Below are 24,137 nucleotides of genomic sequence, written 5' to 3'. Positions count from 1 at the left end.
TGCAAATCAGCAATTTCTTTGCAACATCTAGTCTTAGAGAATGCTTGCGGCATCAAGAGCTTAGGTGAATTGTTTAAGGTCACATAGCTAGCACTTGACACCTGGTTGGACTTGAATCTAGGTCTTTCAGAGAGACTAGTTCTCAATCCAGTATACCAAACAGGTCTTGGACACGGTGGGACAGATGACTTGTTACCACAGAAATCTGTGACATTGGATAATCAACATTTCCGTTTGATGCTCCTGAGGTAAGTAGGACATTGGGCCTTGGGAAAGCAGAGAGAGTCGGAAAAGCAACTGGCAGGATCCGGTAGTTTCCTGAACAAGGAACAACCTATAAAGTCATCTACGTAATGCTCTAGGTTTATGCCAGAGAAAATAACCTTTCCTTCCATCTTGATTTAATTTTTTTTTTTCCAAATTAATAACCTTTTCCTCACTCTCTTCTCCCTTTTCGCTTTCTCCTACTCCATCCTATCCCGCAACTTTCCCAATCAAATCAGCGCAGGGGCATTAAGGTACCGGACACAGAGTCATAGGCAATAAAGTTCTCCGGAAAAGTGAAATTCAGTGTCTCCCCCCCCCACTTTGCGCTGCTATTCCTCGAGTCTCCCCCAAAGAAGTAAAGTCAGAAGAGACCTCACAATCCCGCGCCCCATCCCTGGCACTCCCAATGATCCACAGCTCTCCTCTCTTGGGTTTCTCCGCAGGTCTGTTTTCTGCAGCAAGTCTCCCCTGCACACCCCGGCTTGGAGAGGGTAGAGGCGGGGTCTCTCAGTCTCTGCACCTGCCCTTAGGGCGGGGCGGGGAGCCGAGGGCCGCCCCCTTCAGGGCGGCTGCGGTGTAGCCGAAGCATGCGGGGCTCCTGTCTGCCAGCCTGCCTGCCAGCCAGCTCCAAGCCTAGTCTCCTCCTCCCCTTTCCCCCTGTGCCCTCCCTCCCCTGCCCACCAGAACGCACCTCTAGCTAGCGTCTCCCTCCAACCTGCCCTCTCTTCTCCCCTCCCCTCCCCCAAGCGCCCGCTTTCCTAGCACTTCGTACTCTCTGGCTACGGTCTCCTGCCTCTGCAGCCTGGTCCCTCTCCGTCCCTTGCCATGGAGCCAGCCACAGACAGCGAGCACGGCAGCCCCTCGGAGCCCGGAACCCTACAGCCCCCCGGGGGCAGCTCGCCCTCAGCCACCGGCTCCCAGCCTTACCCGGGCCGAGAGCCGCCGCAGGAGGAGCGGCACCTCCGGATCAGCGAAAGCGGCCAGTTTAGTGACGGGCTGGAGGATAGAGGTGAGTGAGTAACCTTAGCTTCTCTCTTCCCATTTCCGAGCTCTTGGTTGATCTCTCAGTCTCGTAACTTCTCTACGAGCTAGAGTGGTCCGGGCTCCTAGGACTGGGTGATACCCACGCCTCTCAGCCAGCAGCTTCTTTTTCTTCTCCATCTATGGGGGCCCGTTGCCCTCTGCTTTTTTGGGGGGGAGAGCTCCGGTCTTCGACTCCTTGCGCCGAAACCAAGTGTTTTTTTATATTAGAGGGATGGAAATGAACCTGTCTGCGTTCCAGCCGATCTTTCTCAAAGCCGGTTTTCTTCATAGCTACCGCTTTTGAGGATTCCAAGAAAGATGAGTGTGTGGGTGGGTGTGCGGGGGGAGGGTCTCCTCTTCTTTCCTTGGATATCCTCCATCCTCTCCACTCTCTGCCGGTGTGGCCACCTTTCTCAGAACAACCCTTTTCGGGTTTCTACCAATTACCCTTCAGCACCAGCCTAGAAAGCATCCCCATCCCGCTCCACCGGGAAAAGTTTGAGGGAGGCATTTCGATCCCCTGAGACCGGGGCTTCGTTGGGACCCTGGAGCCCATGCATCACTGTTTGGCAATGCCTAGGGTTGAAGCCCTCCAGCCGGACGGTGCATTCCCCCCCCCCCTTTTTTTTTTTTTTTCCCTCGGTAGCTTGGACACAACTCTCCTTCCAGAGGTGCGTCGACATCCAGGTTCCCCCACTGTGGCCTTGCCAAATCACAGGGTATTCACCATATGCCGGGGGTCTTGGCTTCTCCACTCAGTAATTTCTGGTCTCCTTTTTGAATATTTCCAAATGCGGATTTAGTTTCTCCGAGATATTTCTTCGTTTCTGGGGCTTATCCGCCACAAAGCTCTGGGTGCCAACACCTGAGGACAAGTGTGGGAATACCAAAGAGAGGAAAGAGGAAGGTAGTGAGAAAAAATTCGTTCTTTGTGTTACTGACCAGACCGATTTCTATGGCATAGTCACTTATGTCTCAGGTCATAATGGATCTGTTTGGACATCAAATCTTACCCATCTTTTGGTAAAAAGAGACAGCACAATATCAGAGGACAAAGGTGGCTCCTGATTGCTATGAATCCAAGAGGTTTGCTGAATGGATCTAAAATCCAGGAGCTTATATACCGAGGCAATATAAATAATATATTGGTTATTATTAATCAGTTATCTTTCTCCCCCCCCCCAATCTGTTGTGTTATCACATTCCTGTGGTAACACATCTTCTTAGTAACAAAACCTAAACTCTTGACTTCTGAAATTCTTCTTTTAGTTAACTTCAAGAAACAGCAACGATTTGATGATACTCTTATCTTCCTCCTTTCTTCTTTTTTCCATCCTTGCACTCCTTTCATATTTTCAAGCTCAGCTTGCTTGCAGATCTCTGCTTCATAGGTGTACCCTTACTTCCTTTCTTATCCAGGCAGCCACTGGTTCCAAATTGACTTTACAGTTTGGGATTTTTAGTTGTCTAAACAGAGCCACTGGATTTATTCATTAACCAAAGCAGAATTTTACAAAGAGTCATCTGGAGAAATTCATCTCATTTAGCCTTCCCTGACATAGAAATCTTGATTAGAAGAATTCTATTACAGGTTGAGATAAATTTGTATTTTCTTTTTCTTACCTTATTTATTCCCCATTTCTAGCCTCCCTGAACTGTGTGCCTGTTTGGTATTTAACGTCCTAATGCATGACCCCCATTTTTTTCCTTCTGAAATTTAAAACTGTAGGATTTCAAATAGAATGAAATGGAAACAACAACTCCCAGAGATTCAGCAGAGATGCTTACAGACAATTGGAACTGTTCCAAATGCACCGAGTTCTGCAAATGCCTTGCCGTTTCAACCCTTCTCCTATTTCCCATATACTTAACAAAACATTATATAAAGGAATATTATAGGAGACTTTGCAGGTAGCAAGGTTCTTGTTTTGATCAGAGTTTTGAAGAATATTTACAAATTAAAGTATAAAATTTATTTTGAGCTGAAGACAGCCAGTCACCTGCCTTGAGCTTATTTTTGTAGCATTGCAGGTTATATTTAAAAGATGGCCTATTTCTTCCCACCCCTCAAAATGATAATTTTAATAAGGCACTGTGACAAGTTACTTGTAGCAGAAAGGTGAGAAAAATCTTTCACTCCTAAGAATTCCTTTCTAGGTTATTTTTGTTGGTAAACTGATTTTCATTTTTTCCCACTCTATAGCAATATGAATGAATTTGCTTCCTGTTCCTGAAATATGTCAATGTGTGAATTCAGTGCATGTCATATACAATAGCCTGGATTTCCCATTCCTGTTTCTCTCCCATCCAGCCCTAAGTATTCTTTTCAATATAGCTGATTCCTTTGCTACAAGATGTAATTAACTTGCTTTCTGAAACTGAAAGGTGAAATAAAGACAAAGCAGGTGAGATTTTGGGGGGGAAGAAAAAGGAGGAAAAAACTAAATGTCATTTATGTTCCATAGTTCCATATCCTAGACAACAAAAAGCTAAAGTTGAATGATTCATTTTTATAAAACAAAGCATATCATAATCTTGGAAAGTTTATTGCAATATTTATTTATTCATTTCTTAAAATGAAACAACATGGCATAATGGGAGGAATATTGGGTATAGAACCAGAAAATCAAGATTCAAGCCTTATCTCTGCTACTTATTGGCAATGTGACTTAAGGGAAACCTTTTTTACCTCCCTTGGTTTCAGACTCTTCATTTTAAAGTGGGGATAATACTTACACCGTTTATTTTATAATGTTGTTATTAGGAAAATATACAATTTAAAGCAATATATAAATGTGAGATTATTAAGAGATTGCATATTATTATTTTGCCATTGACCTGAAGAAGACCTCTGCTTATCTTATTTCTTTTCTTTTTCTTTTTTTCGTTTTGGCATTTAATTACTTAGAATAGAGAATCTGTGGCAATTCGGGCTGTCTATTGTGCCCTTGATTTAAAGTACCTGTTTAATAATGGCTTAAACACCTGCTGGTATTGGGGGAATGAGGGTCATCTAGATTTGGTATTACCACACAGTCTCTCTGAAAAGACAACTGACTCTAGATATTGGACTTGGATTTCAATATTGCTTTTAAAAATACTTATTCTCTGCATGATCTTAAGCAAAAATTACTTGGTCTCCCTAGGCCTCAATTTCCTTATCTGTAGAATGGAGGTGTTGTATCTGATGACCTTTTAGGACCTGTCTCATCACAAACTCCTATAAAATCCTCTCCCTCTGACTCTACTTCCCAACCTTTTATTCAGAACTCCAAGCATAGATGGAACTGAGTGTGAATCAGTTGTGTAGAAATAAATGATGATTCTTAGACTAGCCCTCCCAAAATTGATCCAGGGAAGTTAAAGTAGAGAGTACCAATTTAGGAGGGGAAGAGAAACAGAAATATTTTGGCTTGAAGAAAGAAATATCTTAGAGACAGCTAGGTGGCTGTGTGGAAGAATTTGGAATAAGGAAGACCTGAATTCAAATCATGCCTGAGACATTTAATAGCTGTGAAACCCTGGGAAAAAAAGGACTCAGACTTCAGATGTTTCTTCAGTAAAAATGAGGTTAAAAATACCACTTCTATCATGGATTTCTTGTTGAGATCAAGTGAGATAATATATGTAAAGCTCTTTACAAAGCTTAACGTAATATATTCTATCAGTTATTTTCCTTTTTCTTAGAGCAGAGCTAGATTTAGAGAAACTCTGAAATGGGTGGGTTTTTTTGTGCACCTACTACCCTTATTCTACTTGAAAAAATGTTTCCTACTAGACCTTGCCTATAACTGAAACTCCTTTAAATTTATCCCAGCACTTAGCTGGGTGATAAGAAGAAAGCAGTTGGATTGGATTCATTTATACTAGTGTTTGAATGACAACCCATTCCCAGATGAATTCCCAAATGGTAAAATGTTAGCTTGGTAGCCAAGAAAAGTGAAAGTATTCAGGAAGTATGGTTGAAATTAATTTATTTATTTATTTATTTTTACTAATAACTAGTAGAGATTGGTATTTTGTGGGTCTTTTGTAAATCAGATATTTTTATGTCTCATGCTTTTTTCTGCCTTCCTGAGTCAATCTCTGAACTTAACTTCTGGGTTAGCATGTTCTTTGCTCATTTTAGGATGGAAACTCAAACTATTTTTTGAGGGTGGAGATGGGAAGGGATTAGTAGAAACAAAGAAGGCTGATCAGTTCCAGGACTGTCTTCACAGCAGTTATACTCATTGGGGATAGAATAAAGGGTTGGTTCATGAGAGGAAGAAAATTATACTTTAATTATAGAGGCCAATTGAAGCTATATTGTGGGAGCAGACCAGCAATACTAAGTAAAAAAGATACCTTGTCATTCATAGAAATTCCTTCAGACAAATGTTGGTTGGCTGGTGTGGGAGAAGAAATTTTTGTTCTATCTGATGCCTGGCATGTTGTTGGCAGTTGATAAATTCATCATAATGAGGATAAATGCTATGGGATTTAATAGAAAAATCCAAATCTTCATACTTCTTCTCTGAATTTTAAATCCTTTTCTAAAAGGAAATCTTAGCCTCTCATTTAGCAGATAAACTGCTGAAGTACTGTCATTGTCAAAAGCATCTACCCTATGAATAACTTATACAAGTCAATATTCAATAAAGCTTTATGCAGTCATGAAAATCCAGTGGCAAGGATGAAAAAAATTTTATTTTGTCGCCGAGGATAGCACAGATAAATTCTGTAGGGGTAAAGGGCAGTAGGAGTGTGAGAAAGAGGAGCAATAAAAATCTCTGGGGTTTTCATTTCTACTTAGATAATCATAGCTAACATTTACATGAATGGGATAGTAAAATTCAAGTAAGAAGAGGGAATTTTTTATGGTTAGGAAAGATTAGACAAAGAAAGGTGCTGAATTTGAAATTAAGATTACATTTAGCTAATAGAAAATTTGATAAAAGAAAAGATCTCTTGTATTAAAGTAGTTTTATCAGAGGCAGTCTAGGGACAATTGTGGCAGTATTTATATTTACTATTTTTAAATGTACCTGTCTGCTTTTATATGCCACACTTTTAGACATAATAAACTGGCTTTAGAAAGTTAAACTCCCAGAGATGGTCTGTTTTTTTTTTTCCTCTGACATTCTCCCTCCTTGCTTTGTTTAATAAACTATCACTTTGGAATCAATTAGTCAATAAATGAGTTTTTGGTCAATGCCTATTATGTGCCAGACACTGGGACATAAGCACAGGAGTTCCCATGTGATTCCCATTTTCTTGGTTGAAATGAAAATGAAGATCAAGATGTCCATTCATTTAAACACTATGTGATATATGTAAATTGTAAAAGAAACACTTTTTTGAGTCCATTTATTAGAAAATAAAATATTTCAAAGCCTTTTTGTTTATAAACTGGGCATCTGGGTTAGTTTTCTTAATTCTAACTTATTAAGATGCTAAAGCACTGGTAGTTCATTGCACTGGTAAACTCCCATTTTACCTAAAACAGTTTGGAAATTCAGCTGTTGAATAATAGAAACTATATGGCTGATAAATTTTTAGAGAACTAGAGTATAATAAAATAGAATGGCCACTGAAACTATAGTGATTATAACATTGGATTCAGATTTTAGGTACTTGTGATACTTGTCTTATCAATGATAAAAGATATTTACATATGATATCAAGAATGTTGAAAGTAGGAAATTGGGTGGAATCTTTTCACCTATCTTTTCATCTATCTATGCTTGTAAAGCCTATTGATTTGTGGAAGCTTACAAGTTTTCCAGAAAAATTCCTAATGTCTTTTGTTTACTTTTGTTTTCTCAAGTTTTTTTTTTTTTTTATAAGTACAGATATGTGAAGAAAAGAAGGTAGGAAGGGGAAATTTCTCAAATTTGGGTTTCTTTTTTGACTGTTTAGAATATGGAAAACAGAAATTTTGTTTTTGTCTCACTGCTTTGCTATGTGGTTAGTTCTAGATAGTTCTTATCCATTCTACATGAATTCAATTTAATTCTACTCCTGGAATACAATAATTTAGAGATGATAGCTTCTTAAAAGTGGAGCTTCAATATCATCTTAATATATAAAGGATAGCATATCATAATCAATCTTTAAGATTGGTCTTAATGACTTCATTACCTGAAAGAAGTAATGTAAATACCAAGATGCCAAATTTACATTCAAGAACTGATTAGGAATTGCTGAATCTGGTTATAGATTTCTTAAGAGAGAAATGTGTTTATGAATGTTTATTAATTTTTCCCTTCATTTTTCTTGTCAGGTTTACTTGAAAGCAGCACACGACTAAAACCTCATGAGGCTCAGAACTACAGAAAAAAGGCATTATGGGTATCCTGGTTCTCTATCATTGTTACATTGGCACTGGCAGTGGCTGCCTTTAGTGAGTATTGATTGCAAAGTCATACATAAACGTTAGCATTTTTATATATGTGATAATTTATTAGTATTTTATTTTTTCAAATACATGTAAAGATAGTTTTCAATATTCATTTTTGTAAGACTTTATGTTCCAAATTTTTCTCTTTCCTTCCCTTCCCTCCCCACTCTTCAAGATAGCAAATAATCTGATGTAGGTTAAATATGTACAGTTTTTAAAAATATACTTCTATATTTGTCATGATAACATTAGCCTTTTAAAAAATTCTCATATTGATTTGTCATGATAAACACTAGCCTTTTAAAAAATTGTCATAATTGCTTTTAGTCCAAATTGATGATGAACACTTTAACAGATTCTTGGTGAAGTCACAGTCTTTACATTTTAGTAAAACAAGGAAAAGATGTATTTTTTCTTTTCTGTAGAGGAAATTAATGGTTAAGAAGTGGAGGGGCTTTGATGCTAATCTATCTATCTATCTGTATGAAAATATGTGATTGTTATCAGCTGAAGAAGGAAAAATACTCTGTTGGTGTATTGCCTCAGATGACAAATATGACAAATATATATTTTTGACATTCATCTCTTGAACCTAATGCAGATAGATGAATGAAACATTGCATATTATTTTCTTTCACTTTTTTATTGGTATGGTACGTTATTGTGTGAAAATTTCAGTTTTTCCTCTGCTTAAGAAAACAACAGATTCTTATGGTATGTTTCCTAGTTTGTGGTATCTACTGAAAGGAAAACATTAATTTTGATCAAGAACAAATAATTAAAGAAAATGAAATTTCCTCTGTGTACAGAAAATCATGTTTTTCATTTAAAAATTCTGTGCCATGAATTGTTTCTGCAAATGCTTGCCATAATGAGATCTGTGCACAGTGGATGCTTTTATTCATTATTAAGAGATGCATGTGCTTAACCACTGACACATTGGAACTCCAGTTTCTCCATATAGAAATGCTGTGTGTGTGTGTGTGTGTGTGTGTGTGTGTGTGTGTGTGTGTGTGTTTACATACTAGGAGAAGAGAATAATCTATTTCCCTTTTGAGATTATTTTATTACCTTAACAGAAAGATGTCTGAATCAACATTCCTCAGACCTGAGTGTATATATACAATATATGGATAGGAAATGGAGTGAAGAAAATTCTGCTTTCCAGAAGCTGCTCCAGCATATGTGTTTTTCTGATCGACAATGTTGGACCTGCTGCTGGAAGTTGCTGTTAACTCCCAAGAGGGATTATTAAAACTTGACCACATGCTCCCTGTAAAACTTGGCATATATCACTTGGAAGTGATTTTATATTAGAAACACATACCATTCCTTGGCTCCAGAAACAAACATTTAAAAGTAGGCTACAACACATTAGAGAGTATAAACATTTACGAGGGAGTTAGAAATCTAATCAAGAAAAATTCTTATTTCTGAAATCCCCTCCTCCCTCCTCTCTTCAAGCGGAAATCAAGCTTGCCTGTTTTCCCCCAAGGATGATTTGATTGTGGTAGTTGTGATCTATGGATCAGACATCATAATTTACATATGTAAAGGAAATGGATCAGGTGAAAGATGGTTGAACTGGGAAGGAGCATAATGGCCATTGGAGCACTTCCATGCCTAATAAAACCATTGCGGCTTTATTATTTGTGTATTTGAGGAAGTAAAGATAAAGATATATTGAGGAAATCTCTTTTGTTTAGGGAGGACTTTATTAGATGTAGCATAGGAAAACAATGTTGAAAAAACAATGTTAGGGAATAGAGATTTCACATTAAAGCCTCATGATCAGGTTATCTTACTTTTCTGGAATAGAAAACTATTGCCACTTTTGTATCCTCCTTTCCTTAATTAAAAAAATGTTGAATAAAATACAAAGAAATTAAATGCCAACTTTTTCCCCAAAGGGTTCTTATTCTTTTATCTTTGCAATTGTTACAAGTAGCTAAGTATAAACCGTAGACTACTTCCTTATCTTTATTGCTAAATATTAAGAGAAAATTAACATATTTATGTCATACATACACACACACACATTTTAAAGTAGTCCATGTTTTAAAATAACTCTGGACTCACACAAGTCCAGATCTTTTGCATAGGGATTCTCTTCAACAAACCACTTCCATGGCTTATTGATGCCACTGACTTAATTCTGGGGACATCCAAAGTTAATTGCATTTCATGTATTTAAAGACTAACCATAGCAGCAGAACCAGGCCAGAAAAAAGGAACAAATATAAAGTAAATATTTAGGGAAGATATACAGTAAAGCCGCAGAAAACAATCCATTTCCACTGAATGAACTCCTTTTCATATCCACTCCCCTTTCCAATAGTTCTATAAGTTTGCAAGCATGATAGGAAAGGCTTGGTCAAAGCTTCTTTACAGTAAAAGACAAAGGGTTAAACATTTCAGGGTGCACAGTTCATGCAATTTTGCTCAATTATTAAGTCTGCAGTTAGATTTTCTTTTCTTGCTTCTAGGGGAGATAGCAATGACTTTGAGGTCCCCTGAGCTTGGAGTGCTATTGTTCTGACAATCTATCAATGATTCTAAAGTCTTTTGACCTTAAAATAGTCCTACAAACATTACTGATGGACAGATAATCTGTTGGTCAGTGATAAGCAAATTCCTGAGACAATAGTGAATAAGACCACCCCTCAAACCTACCTGAAAGTCATAAAATAAGCAAGTAAGTAACATGAAGCTCTGATCCAAGTCTGTACTATAAATCTATTTCCTTTCTATCACTTCCTTGCTAAGGTCTTTTGGAGCTTAGCTCACTTCAATTGGCGTTGCAATTGCAATAAACTTTGCTCCTTGACTAGGAAATGGGTTCAAGCCTGCAAATTCTTTTGAGATACTTGTGACACTGGTCTGTGACCTCAAACTTTTGAAGGGCCCTTCACAACCTCAGCAGAATCTCAGGAAAATTCCAGAGTCTTGCCATCATGATCCAGTTTTTCCTCATGATTTTCTTCATTTTCAAGAAGTTATGTTTCTCCCTAATTAATAGCTATGTCATGAATACATGTTATCATGGGAAATAGAGTCCTTATCCTCTCTCAGCGTATGCTTGCATTCTGGGTCCAAATAGTTTAGGAAAGAGATACCTTTCCTATCAAGCATGCCATTTATATACTTAATTAAAAATCTTAGTGCTTAGATAGCATACAAGTTTGCATACACATACATGTATACACACACATATATATATACATGTGTGTGTGTGTATACCTATCTTATGTTATTATGTTGTTTAGTTGTTTTTCAATTATGTCTGACTCTTGGTGATGCCTTTTGGGAGGTTTTCATGGCAAAAATACTGCAGTAGTTAGCGCCTTCCTTCTCAAGCTCATTTTAAAATGAGAAAACGGAGGCAAATAGGATTGAATGACTTGCCTAGAGTCACACAGCTAGTAGGTGTCTGAGATTAGATTTGAACTCAGGAAGAAGAGTCTTTCTAACTCCAAGCCTTGTACTCTATTCATTGGGCCCCCAAGCTGCCTATCTATTTATATCTCTCTCTATATCTATGAATATATCCTACATAACTATATCTAAATATATCTATATCTAACTTTTTATTCACACATATGGATTTATATATATATACATGCATATATATATGCACACACACATATATATTTATGTATATATGTATGTGTGTGTATTATATATTCTACTCCATTTATAGTGTGTTAGGCTAGTTTTTCTTTAATAGGTATTGAAAGAATCCTCAGAGGACTGAAGGATGATGCTATTGATATCCCTTCCTGATCCTCTGAATACAAAAAGCCACAGGGAGCTTTATGTTGATTTAGCTACTTGGCTGATGGACCACAATGGGCCACTGTAACTGAGGAATTTTACTCAGTCAAATCAACTTCTGATATCCTTAATGCATATTCTTGTTGAATATTCTGCTTTTGTTAAGGTTATATAAATCTTCTTCCCCCTTCTTTATTACATTATCTTTAGTAAAGAGCAAGTGCTTTGTGAAAGTCTTCTGTCAACTGTTGAGTGACCTATGATTATCTCATTTCATTTCAATGTTGATCATAAACAACTAGGGTAACTAGTACTGGGGACACTGGCCAGTGTAAGGCTCAGCTTAGAATATCATCTCTTTTTAAAAACATAGATATAACATAGTCATATGACTTATCATAGCATTATAGAGGCTACATGAAATTATACAATTCTGTAAAAAGTAACCATATTAGAGTTATCTCCAATAATAGCTATAATTTATATAGTGCTTTAAAATTTGCAAAATGCTTTACAGATATTATCTCTCTCTTTTTTTTTTCTTAAAATAATCCTGGGAAGTAGATGCCATTTTTTGTTGTTCAGTTATTTCAGTTATGTCTGACTCTTCACGACCCCATTTGGAGTTTTCCTGGCAAAGATACTGGAGTGGTTTGCCATTTAAGTGATATGCTAAGCATAAAGATAAGAAGTTTTTGAGGTTGGATTTGAATTCAGGCCTTTTTCACTCCAACCCCAATTTTATGCACTTTCATTTAGCTACCTCCTATCTGTTCTCTATCTTCTAGTAAACTTCTGTAAGAATTGTCAGAATATTGAGCTTTCTACTTGAAGTACACTGATGATATTTTGAATAGAATGGAATCTATCCTCTTCAATCCCAGAATGTATATTTATCATTTTTGGACATCCCTAGCCTATACCTTTTCACTGACACTTATGACTTCAGGCTACTCATCTCACTCTGATGAGACCAAATGTGGGTGGTCCTTTCAACTCAGGCTACAGAGCACTAATCCCTACAGTATTCCAAGTATTCATCTCAAAACAACTGGAAGCTAATTGTCTGTTAGTATTAATTGTGAGACATTCTATGCTGCTATCATCACTGCTGCTACTGGATGGGGGTCCAATGGATCAGGTAGAAAGGAACTCTGAAAATATCAGTAGGGTCATATTAGCTTTCTTTTTTTTTAAATTATGTAATGAAATTGGTTTCTAATTATTATTATAGTTTTTTATTTATAAAATATATACATGGGTAATTTTTCAACATCGACCCTTGCAAAATCTTCTGTTCCAAATTTTCCCCTCCTTCCCTCCACTTTCTCCCCTAAATGTCAGGTAGTCCAAATATTGGCTTTCTTTAAGGTCTGGGATCCGGTCTTAACGTGGAACATAGCAGTTTCTGATTAAACCATTGGGTAATTCCCTTTCTATAAGGCTTCTCTGAAATCATCCTGCTGATGGTTTCTTATAGAACAATAATATTCCATAACATTCACATACCATAACTTATTCAGCTATTCCCCAACTGAGCATCCACTCAGTTTCCAGTTTCTTGCCACTACAAAAAGTGCTGCCACAAACATTTCTGCACATATGGGTCCCTTTCCCTCTTTTAAGTTCTCTTTACAATACAAACCTTAGCAGAAATATTGTTGGATCAAAGGATATGCACAATTTGATAGCCCTTTGGACATAGAGGAATTTGATTTCTAGAGAAAACCTTTAGACTAGAACAAAAAAATTATTAATAAAATGATTCCTCAGGAAACTGAATCAGAGATCAAATTGAAATAGTGGACAGTCTAATTCCTCTATTGAGAAGAGAAGTAATTCCAGAGCAATGAATTTATGACCAAGGTCAAGGGCAGGTAAAGAATGGTTATTTTTGAATATCAATAATCTCTGTGGCCTCAACCTACCAGTGCCAGCTTACAGGAAGAGAAGAGAAGTAGCATTTATTAAGCACTTACTATATACCAGACACTGATATGTGTTTTACAAATATTATCTCATTTGATCCTCACAACAGCATTATGATGGAGGTGCCGACATGATTTCCGTCTTATAGCTGAGGAAATAGAAGCAGTCAGAAGCAAATCAACTTGTGGAGGATCACACAACTACTAAGTGTGTGAGGCTGGATTTGAATTTAGGTTTTCAGAGTCAACATTCTGGGTCCTGTCCCACCTAACTGTTTTCTACTATAATGTAATAAAGTATTTTTTCTGCCAGGGCAGTTGCCCTGTTCCCAGTATCTCTGGGCTTGATCTATAGTGATTTCTTTTTAGAAGGCTTGGTCCAGGTTTCTTCAACAAGGCTTAATTAGAGCTGTGTTCCCTTTTTGATCTCAGTGATCCAGACCTTAGGAGACATGGATCATGAAGAATCAGCTCTTATTACTTCTGGATACTCTCGTTCTTCTTGAACAGGTTTATTTCTATCTCCTTGATCAAACAGAACAATTCTGAGTAACTGGGGGTTGTTCTTACTATTCTCATAGCATTGGGAGCAACCATATTGAGGTAGCCAGGCAGTCCTCTGGGTGTAGAGTACTGGACTCAGAGTCAGGAAGATCTAATCAAAATCCAGCCTTAAACACTAACTATCTGTGTGATCTTGGACAAGTCACTTAACCTGCCTTAGCATCTTTCCTCACCCCCAATTAGTAAACACCTCACAGAATGAGAGAATATTCAGGAAAAGCTTTGAAAATCTAAAAGTACTCTATTAATACTGTTATTTTTATTAACTTAGTGAACTTTACCATCATTGCCCCATTTTGATTGTTGCCTTTTAAAATATCTTTCTAATCCGAACAAAAAGCTGAAAGCGTTCTCTTTCTCCTTTTGGAAATTAGGAACCCCATGTACTTAATCTCTATCCCCCCCAGTGCTATCAGAATAAGTATCCAGTTCCTGAAAACATTTGGGGACAATAGTCTTAGAATGTTGCATGTTTAGGGTCTCTATGATGGCCAAGATGGTAATCTACATTTCCTTGGAAAAAAAAAAAGCAAAGACATAAATTCAAAAGTACCTTCCAAATCTGATTGGCTCAGAGCACTAATATAACAGCCTAATGATATCATTTTTCTGGTCATTTGAATACAAAAGAGCCACAATGTGCTCCAAGTATATTCTGATGCTTGGCCAATGGACTGCAATGGACAATTCAGAGAGGAGAATTATAGTAAGCTGAATCAAATTGGGATGTCCTTAATGAATATCTTTGTTGAATATTTTTTCTTTATAGCCATTGAAAGGAAATTAATTAGTGTCTTTCCCCTCCCCCTTTCCTCATGTTATAAAGTATGAAGCTTCTAATGATTCAATTAAATTAAGCACTTCTGGTATCAATAGGATGTCATTTTAACCAGATAATTTCAAATTGTCTAGTTCAGTTGACCCAACTGTATGAGCAGAAGATATTTTAGGTGCCATATAAAGCATTATCTACACTTTGAACTTAAACTCTTTTGTGTGCTGTACATTTCAGAGGCCAACCTTTTCATGGAGCTGCGACTGATGTTAGGAAAAGCAGTCATAACTACGGAATTGAAAGAGATTGCATTCAGGATAAATTGAAATGTGTCTAATGGAAAACTTTAAGTTTCTAAAAAGATGATACAGACTGAAAAATAAAATGACACAAAAAGCACAGAGATAATATATTCCAAAAACCCAGTACATGATGTGATGACCTAACCTAGTTGGACAATTATCACTTTTTTTTCCTCAGCAAAAATTTGTTGGTAGAACAATCTGATGTAGTGTTTGCAAAATATCAAAACATCCTCAGGTATTAGTTGAAAAATAAATCTTTGGTGTTTATAACATTCTCAGTGTTAGTTGTTATTTCCCTCAGCCAGTTGGGTTGTTGAGTTATTTTGAGCCAGAAACATATACTTTAAAAAAATGTATTTTATTGATATCTATGGTCTTCACATCATCTCATTTCTAAACAAGAAAAGACCTTTTAATCTCCCTTTAAATTGGATTCTTCCATTTGTTCCATTGATTAGTAATGGAGTGTAACCATGATGGGAAGGAAGAGGAAGCATGGCTGCTGACTGTACATATGTAGATACATAGACACAGAATTAACCTCTTTGAGACTCTTTGGACCTCTGATTCTTCATATACACAAAATGAAGAGACTGGAAATGATATATACTTACTAAATGCTTATTGACTGTGTTGACTGAGGTGTGAGATGAGGTATTTTTTGTTACAGATTTTTCTAGTAGAAGTTATTTCTCACTTTAATTCTCTTTATACTTTGTATTTCTCTTCTGCATTTAAAGTGTTCCAATCTATATCAATGTTTATACCTAATTTTATTTCTTCTACTGAATTATGAACTCTCTGAGGCCAGAGATATGGCCTTATTTCTTAATTGATCTTTGTGTCTCCTTGGCATGTATTAATAAGATTTTTCTTAGTTGTTTGTAGAATTGAATTAAATAATGAATCATTATTCTAATTGAGCAAACAAATAAAAATCATCAGATTTCAAACTAGAAAGAAACTTAGAGTAATCTGGTACAATTAACTCATTCTGTAAATTAGGAAACTGAGGCTCAAAAAGTTTCAGTGATTTGTTTGAAGTCACCCAGATCAATAGAAGACTTGAGACTGACGCATAGGCTTTCTAATTCTAAGTCTAATGTTTCTTCTGATATGATGTAAATTTTTTTTCCAAGATAGCTATCCTACCTGTGTTGCTGTCGGTGAATTGTTGTGACTATTATCAATTATATACTGATCAAATATCAAATGTGTCTCAAGCATTAAATAATTGTCAATAGTATTGCATTGAATTTGGTGTGACAAATGCTTTATATCTGAAGTGGTTAGAATATTTTAATGTTTGTTAATAAATTGCCAGCTACTTAAGGGAGGAGAGGTTTTTTTGGGGGTACTCTTAGAATGTAATTTTGTCAATAGTCACATTATATTAAATAAATAAAAAGAATATTGCCAGAAAAATTATAGAACAATCCTCTACACTGGTTTCTATGTTCATTTTGTTCTGTAATAACAATAATAATAATTATTATTTATTGCATTATTAAGTGCCTACTGTATGTCAGACATTGTGCTAGTCATTAGGAATGGAAAGACTAAAAAAATCAACATTAGATTTAGGGCTGGAAGTATCCTAAGAGGCTCTTGAGTCTAACTACCTCATTTTACAGAAGAGAAAATTGAAACTGAGAGAGTTTAATTGACTTTCCCAGAATCGCACAGCTAATTAGTGTTTGAGGTAGTATTTACAACCCTATGTTCAGGATTCCAAATACAATGACTATCCATTACATTGTGTATGTGGTTCCAGGAGACCACAAAAACATCCAATCCAATTGTGTGCAGAGGAGCACTGTATAGACTTCAAACCCTGCCTTCAAGGAGTTTATATTCTATTGTGTAGGGTTGGGGGGATGAGGAAGACAAAATATACATAGAAAATTAAATACAAAATGTGTAGGTGCATTCTATCAATCTTTAAACATTTATTAAGTATGTACTTTCTGCCAAATACTGCTCAGTGCTGGGGATACAAGAGGCAAAAGCCAGTTCTTCTCTGTAGTAAATAAAAAGTAAATTTCAGAATGGAGGTAGGAGGCACTAATACTAAAGGGATAAAATATGATTCCTATAGGAGGTGGCATTTCCTCTGGGCTCTGTAAGGAGTCAAGAATTCCATGAGAAAGAGAGAGGAAGAACTTTCTCAATAAAGGATGTCCCCATGTAAAGCCCATATAAAGGCATAGAAGCATAAGACAATTTGCAAATAGTCCAGTTTAGTTGGAATGTAGTAATGGAAAAGGGTAATGTGTGATAAGTCTGGAAAGGTAAGCTGGAGTCAAATGGTGAGGGAATTTAAACATTAAATAAAATTTTATATTTAATCTGAGGCAGTAGTATTCAGGATACATGAACCTCATAGAGAAATTTCAAGGAGCCTATATACTTGGACAGGAAAAAAAATTGCAGTTTAATTTCAAAGTAATTGATTTCTTTTTTAATCTTATATATTTTATTTTATGCACCTTAATGGGAAGGGATCTAGAAGCTTCATCAGACTGTCAAGGGGAATCCATGATGGACAAAAAGTTCAGAATCTCTATCTGAGGGGTAAGAGGGAGCTATTAATACTTCTTTAGGTATGATATAATGGTTAGACCCATGCATTCGGAATATCAATTTAGAAACTGTGTGGAAGCTAGATTGGATAAGGGGAAGCTCAATGCAGAGAAATCAGAAACAGATTAGGAGGTGCTATTGCTATAGTGCTGGTATAAGGTAATAAGGGCCCAAATTGGCCACTTAGTGAAGAGAAAAGACAAGATACCGAATATTTAATGGAGGTAATTTCTGCCAGATATGGCACCTGACTGGATGTGAAGGAGAAAGAATGAAAAGATTTACAAATTTTAAAACCAAATTCAAAAGGATGGTAAATGGAAAGATCATTTCCCCTACAAAGTTTTCAGCCAAAGTTTACTGAGTTCTTTGGACATTTTGATTTTGATACTTATGGAATGAACAATTCATGATGCAAAATGCAGGGTGACATATTCATTTTTCATTGTAGAAATTCACAAAAACTATATTTCAATGAGTAGAGTTCCAAGAGTTGGGAATCAACATTGGTAAAGGGAAAACTCACACTTAAAAGTCACAGATCTTTAAAATATTGAAATATAATTGACAAGATATTTATCTGTTATTTCCAGAAAATTCTTATAATAATGTGGACTAGAAACTAGGAGCAAGTGAAGAAGATGACTATTTCTTACAGATTCTCATGTATTGATAAGTATAATGACTTTATTTGTTTTCCCAATTGTCATCTGGGAAGACAGGGAAACCTTGATCCAAGGAGATAAGGTATGGGCCAAGAAGAAGAATATAGAAGAAAAGAAATAGGAGTAGGGAAACATGGTTACAAATGAACTCTAAAGATATTGGATAATTGCTGAAAAAAAAAAAGGAAGGGACATCGATAAAGAAGAAAAAAGGATATGCCCTTTGAGCATCGGACCTAAAGTCAAGAAGTCTCATCTTCCTGAATTAAAGTCTGGTCTCAAGACATTTAGTAGCTATGTGACCACACTTGCCTCAGTTTCCTCATCTGTAAAATGATCTGGAGAAGGAAATGGCAAATCACTCTGGTATCTTTCCATGAAATCTTTAAATGGGGTCATGAAGAATTGGACATGACTAAAAAGTAATAGCTGCAAAAAGTAAGAGCTTTAGGTTTGGATGTCAGAGAACCTGGGTTTTGTATCCTGGCTCTGGTATAATTGTGTGATCTTAGATGACCTCTTCTCAGTTTCCTAATTTGCAAAATGAGAAGATAGGACCCATAACATCTAGAATCCTTTCTAGTCCTCAACTCTAGGTTCTATATAATTGGGTGTGAGAAAGGATGCAATGGCTTAGTTAAAGATTCATCATGCATGGTAAGCTTTGTAATATGTGTTTACCTGTTAATGAGACAATAACACAAAAGTACAGAGTCATTCATTGATTCTGACTGAAAGAACAGCAAGAGTTCTTAAAGAACCGCACATGTTACTTAGTCCTGCCTGATGATGCTTTTTTAAGAAAAATCTTTGTTATGAATCTCTTATCCCCAAATGTCTTCATCACTTCTCTTTCTCCTTTCTATCTCACTGAGTAGACATGATTGTTTCTTTTGTAAGATATGTTTTGTTTCATGCAGTTAAAAACATTACGAGGAGTCTGCCAAAGGGTCCATGACAATCCCTGTCACTAAAGATAGGTATATAACTACCTTTTGAGGTCGGATATACTTTCAGATCCTTGTATTGGGAATGTCAATTTGGAAGCTGTGTGGAAGGGAGATAAGAGAAGTTAGAAACTGATTAGAAAGATTTATTGCAATAGTTCAAGAAAGATGTGAGAACTAGATTGTTGGTCCAGCAAATTTTCCCTTAGAAGGTGATCTCTTTTGTCTTACTAAATATGAATTTTAAAAGGGGTGAGCCTGAGACATCTGGTCCTGTCCTATGCCAGTTGCATTTGAAATCTTTATAGAAGACAAGATTATACCATTTACTGGTCCAATACTCTCTGTGGCATAGGAGGCAGACTACAGTAGGACTTTTTGTGTCCTATAGATCCTGTCACTTAGCTTGTATGTTAGAGCCATTTATACATTGGCTTTTCCTACCTTTTCTATAGAAATAGGAATAGAAGTAATACAGATAATTACAACCTTAAAAGTCAGCTAATGAAATACCTCTTTTAGTTTTATTTCAGGGTGGGTTCTTAATAGTTCCAAGATATTAAGAGAGTCAGGGCAATCACTTTGACTCACTCATCCTTTCTTGGTCTATGATGCTTCATGAACTTGCTGTAAGACACAAGCTATATATGATTTACTTGATTGTACAGTTGAGTGAGTTTCAAAATTCTGTACTGCAAACTCTAATTTTAACATTTAGTCTCATAATCTATTAATGTTGAAGTATCCAAAAGACATAGACCAATGCCTAATGGGCTTGTTGCCAGGGTGATGTACACACACATACACATACATCCAACAGAGAATAAATGACATATTTTTCTATCTTTTACCTTCTGCTTTTCCATTTTCCAAATTTTAAATTTATACTTTTGCCCAGACCCTGTGTTTAGGTTCCGTTAAAGGCACTGAAGATTGACATAATGCTTCTTACATTTCTGAGTATTTGGTGGTCATGTACTGAATGAGTAGAAAGGCATTGGGACTCAATACATATGATTCAAGGGAACTTTCCAGCGCTAACATTTTATGATGATAGTAGTGTTCATTGTCATTAGGACCAGATACAAGGATGTCTGGCACATAGCAGGTACTTGATAAATATTTATTGATTGATTTATTGATTATTAGAACTGACTCATACTAAACCTATGAGAACCTATTGTTATATTTTAATTGTAAATGAATAATCTTATTTTGGCAAAATGCTACAAATCAGGGCTTAATTTAAATTTTTTTGATTCTTTAGACTTTAAAAAAGTAATGGAGAAAATGTTAATAATAAAGTATATTTATTTGTTTTCAGAGAGCTGGTTGTTAAACATTTATCAATACACCCCCAAGTAGCTCTAAATATTCTTCAATTCAGTTTTATATAGTCTGAAGTCTCCTACAAAATCATAAGCCTCTTGGAGTCTGGGGTTTTGTTCTATTATCGGGGCAAGGAGCATCAAAATTTTTTCAAATCACAGAACATAAAGTTACTTCAGAAAATAATTTTCAATGAAATAACATTATTATGAACCAGAACTCAGAACTTGAAACAAAGGATTCTTACAAGGCACTAAAGCAGTGGAATTGATAGAGACAATAATTATCTAATTTAGCATGGTTCAGTATGATTGATTCAATCCTACAAGGAGATGTTATGGGCTAGAACTTGAAATAAGGTACTAAGTGGAATTGAGACAGTGGTTAAATCTAGTTTAGCAGTGATTTAATCCTACAACAAATAATAGTTTTCTAGTGATTGGTGTATACTCAGTTTGGAACATATAAGGAGAAGCTCTCAGGGCCAGAAAAGATAAGCACACTAGAAGCTCTCGGAAGCTGAGACAGATTCATTCCATCATCAGGCTTAAGCACAAAACCTTGAGATTTGGAGAGATTCAGAGACAAGCAGACAGAAGGCTGGAGGCTGAAGGCTGGAGCACAAGCCCAAGCCCTTGGACTCAGACAGATTCATCCCATCTCACATCATCTTGGTGGAGGCTCTCCTTCACTTTTCCACTGAAACCAAGACTCCGGAAAGCCCCCAGAAAACTAGCTGAGCCCCAAGTGAAGGAGACAAGACTTTGAAAGAGATAATAAAGGATTTGGACTTTAACCCCTGGCTACTCATGTGGTGATTACTGAACTGAAACGAAGGCTGTTCCCAGAGACCCCAAGAAAACCTTAATAGAGAACATTACATTTTAGAGAGAATACTACAAACATGAAAAAATTTTCTTGGATGTCTGGGAAATATTGATCAGTAAGTATATCATATATCCCTCCTGCAAACTTAAACATTCTTGTTATTATTACTGGTAAGACTCTTGATGGTTTTGTTACTACATTCCACAATAATTTCATTCTTGTAACAACCAATATCTATTTGATGGTGGGCAAATGCTCTGTCCAGCAGTTCTCCTATGTGTTTTGAAGATGTATATCAATATCCTTTTGCCTGATCTAGGTGACAAACTGCTGAGAGTGGGTGGAATTTCTGAATACAAAATTTTGGGAAAACTTTTTTAGGCAACTATAGTGACACTGAAATTTCTGCCTGACATATATATATATATATATAATTGTTAATCTATGACATTGTTAATCTATGACTTTTCCAATAGCTTTTAATTCATCAGGTGTCCTGTAATTTTGTTAGTTTCTAAGTCTTTTCCCTGTTATTTAAAAATATTTAATTTTCTAACATAGCTAAAACATTTCACATAAAATTCTTTCTATTTTAAAGACTTGGTGACTTTGTAAGTTGGAGTTGGGGGGAAGGGAGCAGGTCTCTGTATTGGGGATGGTTAGATCAATGAGTCTACAAGCATTTAGTAAGGGCTTTTACTGTGGAAATATAAATACAAGGATGAAAAAAGACAGTCCTTGTCTTCAAAGAGCTTACATTCTAATAGGGAAGTTAAGACATAAAAAAGAAGCTAAAAGGGGAGGCATGGTTGAACCCTGCTCTGAGGACATGTAAAGAAAATTTAGTGGAATGAGGAATGCAATCTGGAGAGGAATGAAGATGTGTCTGTTCTTGATGACATCTACTTTAAAAGGTGATTCTAGAGGAAATATCCAAACAAAGAGAAAGGTTTCAGAAGTGGAAGTTTCAGTTTTTAATGTATGAGTTCCAAGACTGAAGCAAGCTTTCAGGTTGAAGAGGTTTCAGGGGTATGGTAGAGAAAGTGCTAGAGACTCAGGAATACAACCTGGGTAGAAGTAGAAGTTCTGTTCTGTTTCCAAACTGGGAATTTTATACACAGAAGAAAAAAAAGTTTCTGTCTTTCCCCTATAGTTAAAGAAAATAAGATGAAACATTTTGAGATTTGAATAAATGAGGGTTAATCTTAGGACACTATGTACATATTGAGGGAAAAGATACTTGCAATGCTTTCTTAGGGGGAAAAAACTCTATGTATCCATTTAAATATATTTTTAAAGTTCAGAACTCTTAAAAATATAATTAAGTTTAATTTTCTCTTGCATGCATGCATGCAAGAATATATGTAAAGCACGTACTATATACCAAGCACTGTGCCAAGAACTGGGATACCAATATAAAAACAAACAGTCCCTCTGCTCAAGGAACTTTTATTCTAAATGTGGATAAATGCTTTTCTTGTTTATTCATTTCAGTCAAGTCTGACTCTTTGTGACCTCATTTCGGATTTTCTTGGCAAAAATACTGGAATGATTTGCCATTTCCTTTTCCACATAATTTGACAGATAAGGAAACTTAGACAAAAAGAGTTAAGTGACTTGCTCAGAATCACATAGCTAGTGAGTGTCTGAGACTCGATTTGAAGTCAGGAAGATAAGTCTTTCTGACTCCAGGCTTGGCACTCCATTTCCTGTGCACTCCATTTAGTTGCCTTAGATAAATAATGCTCATAGAAAAGTGGTGGATAGGGAGAGGCACTTTGGTGCAGAAAATTACGGAAGGTGACTTTTTATTTTATTTATATTTTTAAAAATATTATTTATTTTAATTAATCAAAATTCACCTTTTCACTATCCTATCCAATTCCTCGTCCCTAATGAGAATATGAGAAAAATAAAACATCACAAACATGTAGTCAGTCAAAACATATTTCTACATTGGCTAAGTGCAAATTTTTTTTTTCTCATTCTTCATTTTGAATCCTTTACCTCTGTATCACAAGCTGTGTAACATTGTTTCATGGTCCTCAGGATTCAAGTTTGTTGTATTTTTACAACAATTAAGTTGTAATTAAACTGCACAATAGTATGCCATTACATTTATATAGTATAATTTCTTCCTTTATCTCTTGGTTCAAGAATGCCCCTTCAGATTCCTATTCTTTGTCACTTCAAAAAGCTATACATAGTACATTCTTAGTATTTGTTTTGCTTAGAACTAATCCCTTTAATTTAGCTTCCCTCAAATTCTTCCTCCCTCTTCCTCCTTTCTATTATTTTTCTCTGTTGAGTGAAATGTATTTCTATAACTAATATTGTGGATGTATGTGTGTATTTTTCCTTCTTCTGATCAATTCAATTGTGAGTGAAGTTCAAGTGTCAGCTACTTTAACCTCTCTTCCAACTTGTTTGTATAGATGTCTATGTATGTTAAATATTTTTTTCCTGCCCTTTTCCTCCCACACTGTCTTCCTCTTTTCCTCTATTTCCTTTTCCCCCCTTAAGATCATCAAGACATAACAGAACTACTCTCAGACCTTATCTAATTGGATTCCCTCATTGACTCCTGATAGTGACAGGGTTCCAAGAGGACATGTGTCATCTACCCTTATGCAAATGCAAGCAATTTGTTTTTGTTTAACCCTTTATCATTTTCATTTGTGTTTTCCTATTTGTGCTTCTCTGAAATCTTGGTTTGAACTTTATGCTTTTTTTATGCAGCTCTAGCCTTTTCATCAGGAATATTTGG

At 36.1% G+C, this 24,137-nt stretch overlaps 1 protein-coding gene across 1 annotated transcript in view; it reads left to right on the top strand.

Moving 5' to 3' along the window:
- TMEM163 (transmembrane protein 163) overlaps positions 1 to 24,137 on the top strand; it is a 304,131-nt gene that overhangs the window by 19,726 nt on the left and 260,268 nt on the right. The window contains exons 2-3 of the mRNA XM_074301879.1: positions 509 to 1,276; positions 7,556 to 7,675. Coding sequence (XP_074157980.1) covers positions 1,093 to 1,276; positions 7,556 to 7,675 — 304 coding nt within the window. The 5' untranslated portion in view covers positions 509 to 1,092. The remainder of the gene's footprint in view (positions 1 to 508; positions 1,277 to 7,555; positions 7,676 to 24,137) is intronic.

This window comes from Sminthopsis crassicaudata, chromosome 3 (assembly GCF_048593235.1).
Source record: "Sminthopsis crassicaudata isolate SCR6 chromosome 3, ASM4859323v1, whole genome shotgun sequence".
Taxonomy (NCBI): Eukaryota; Metazoa; Chordata; class Mammalia; order Dasyuromorphia; family Dasyuridae; genus Sminthopsis; species Sminthopsis crassicaudata.
This window is presented reverse-complemented; position numbering and strand designations above follow the sequence as displayed.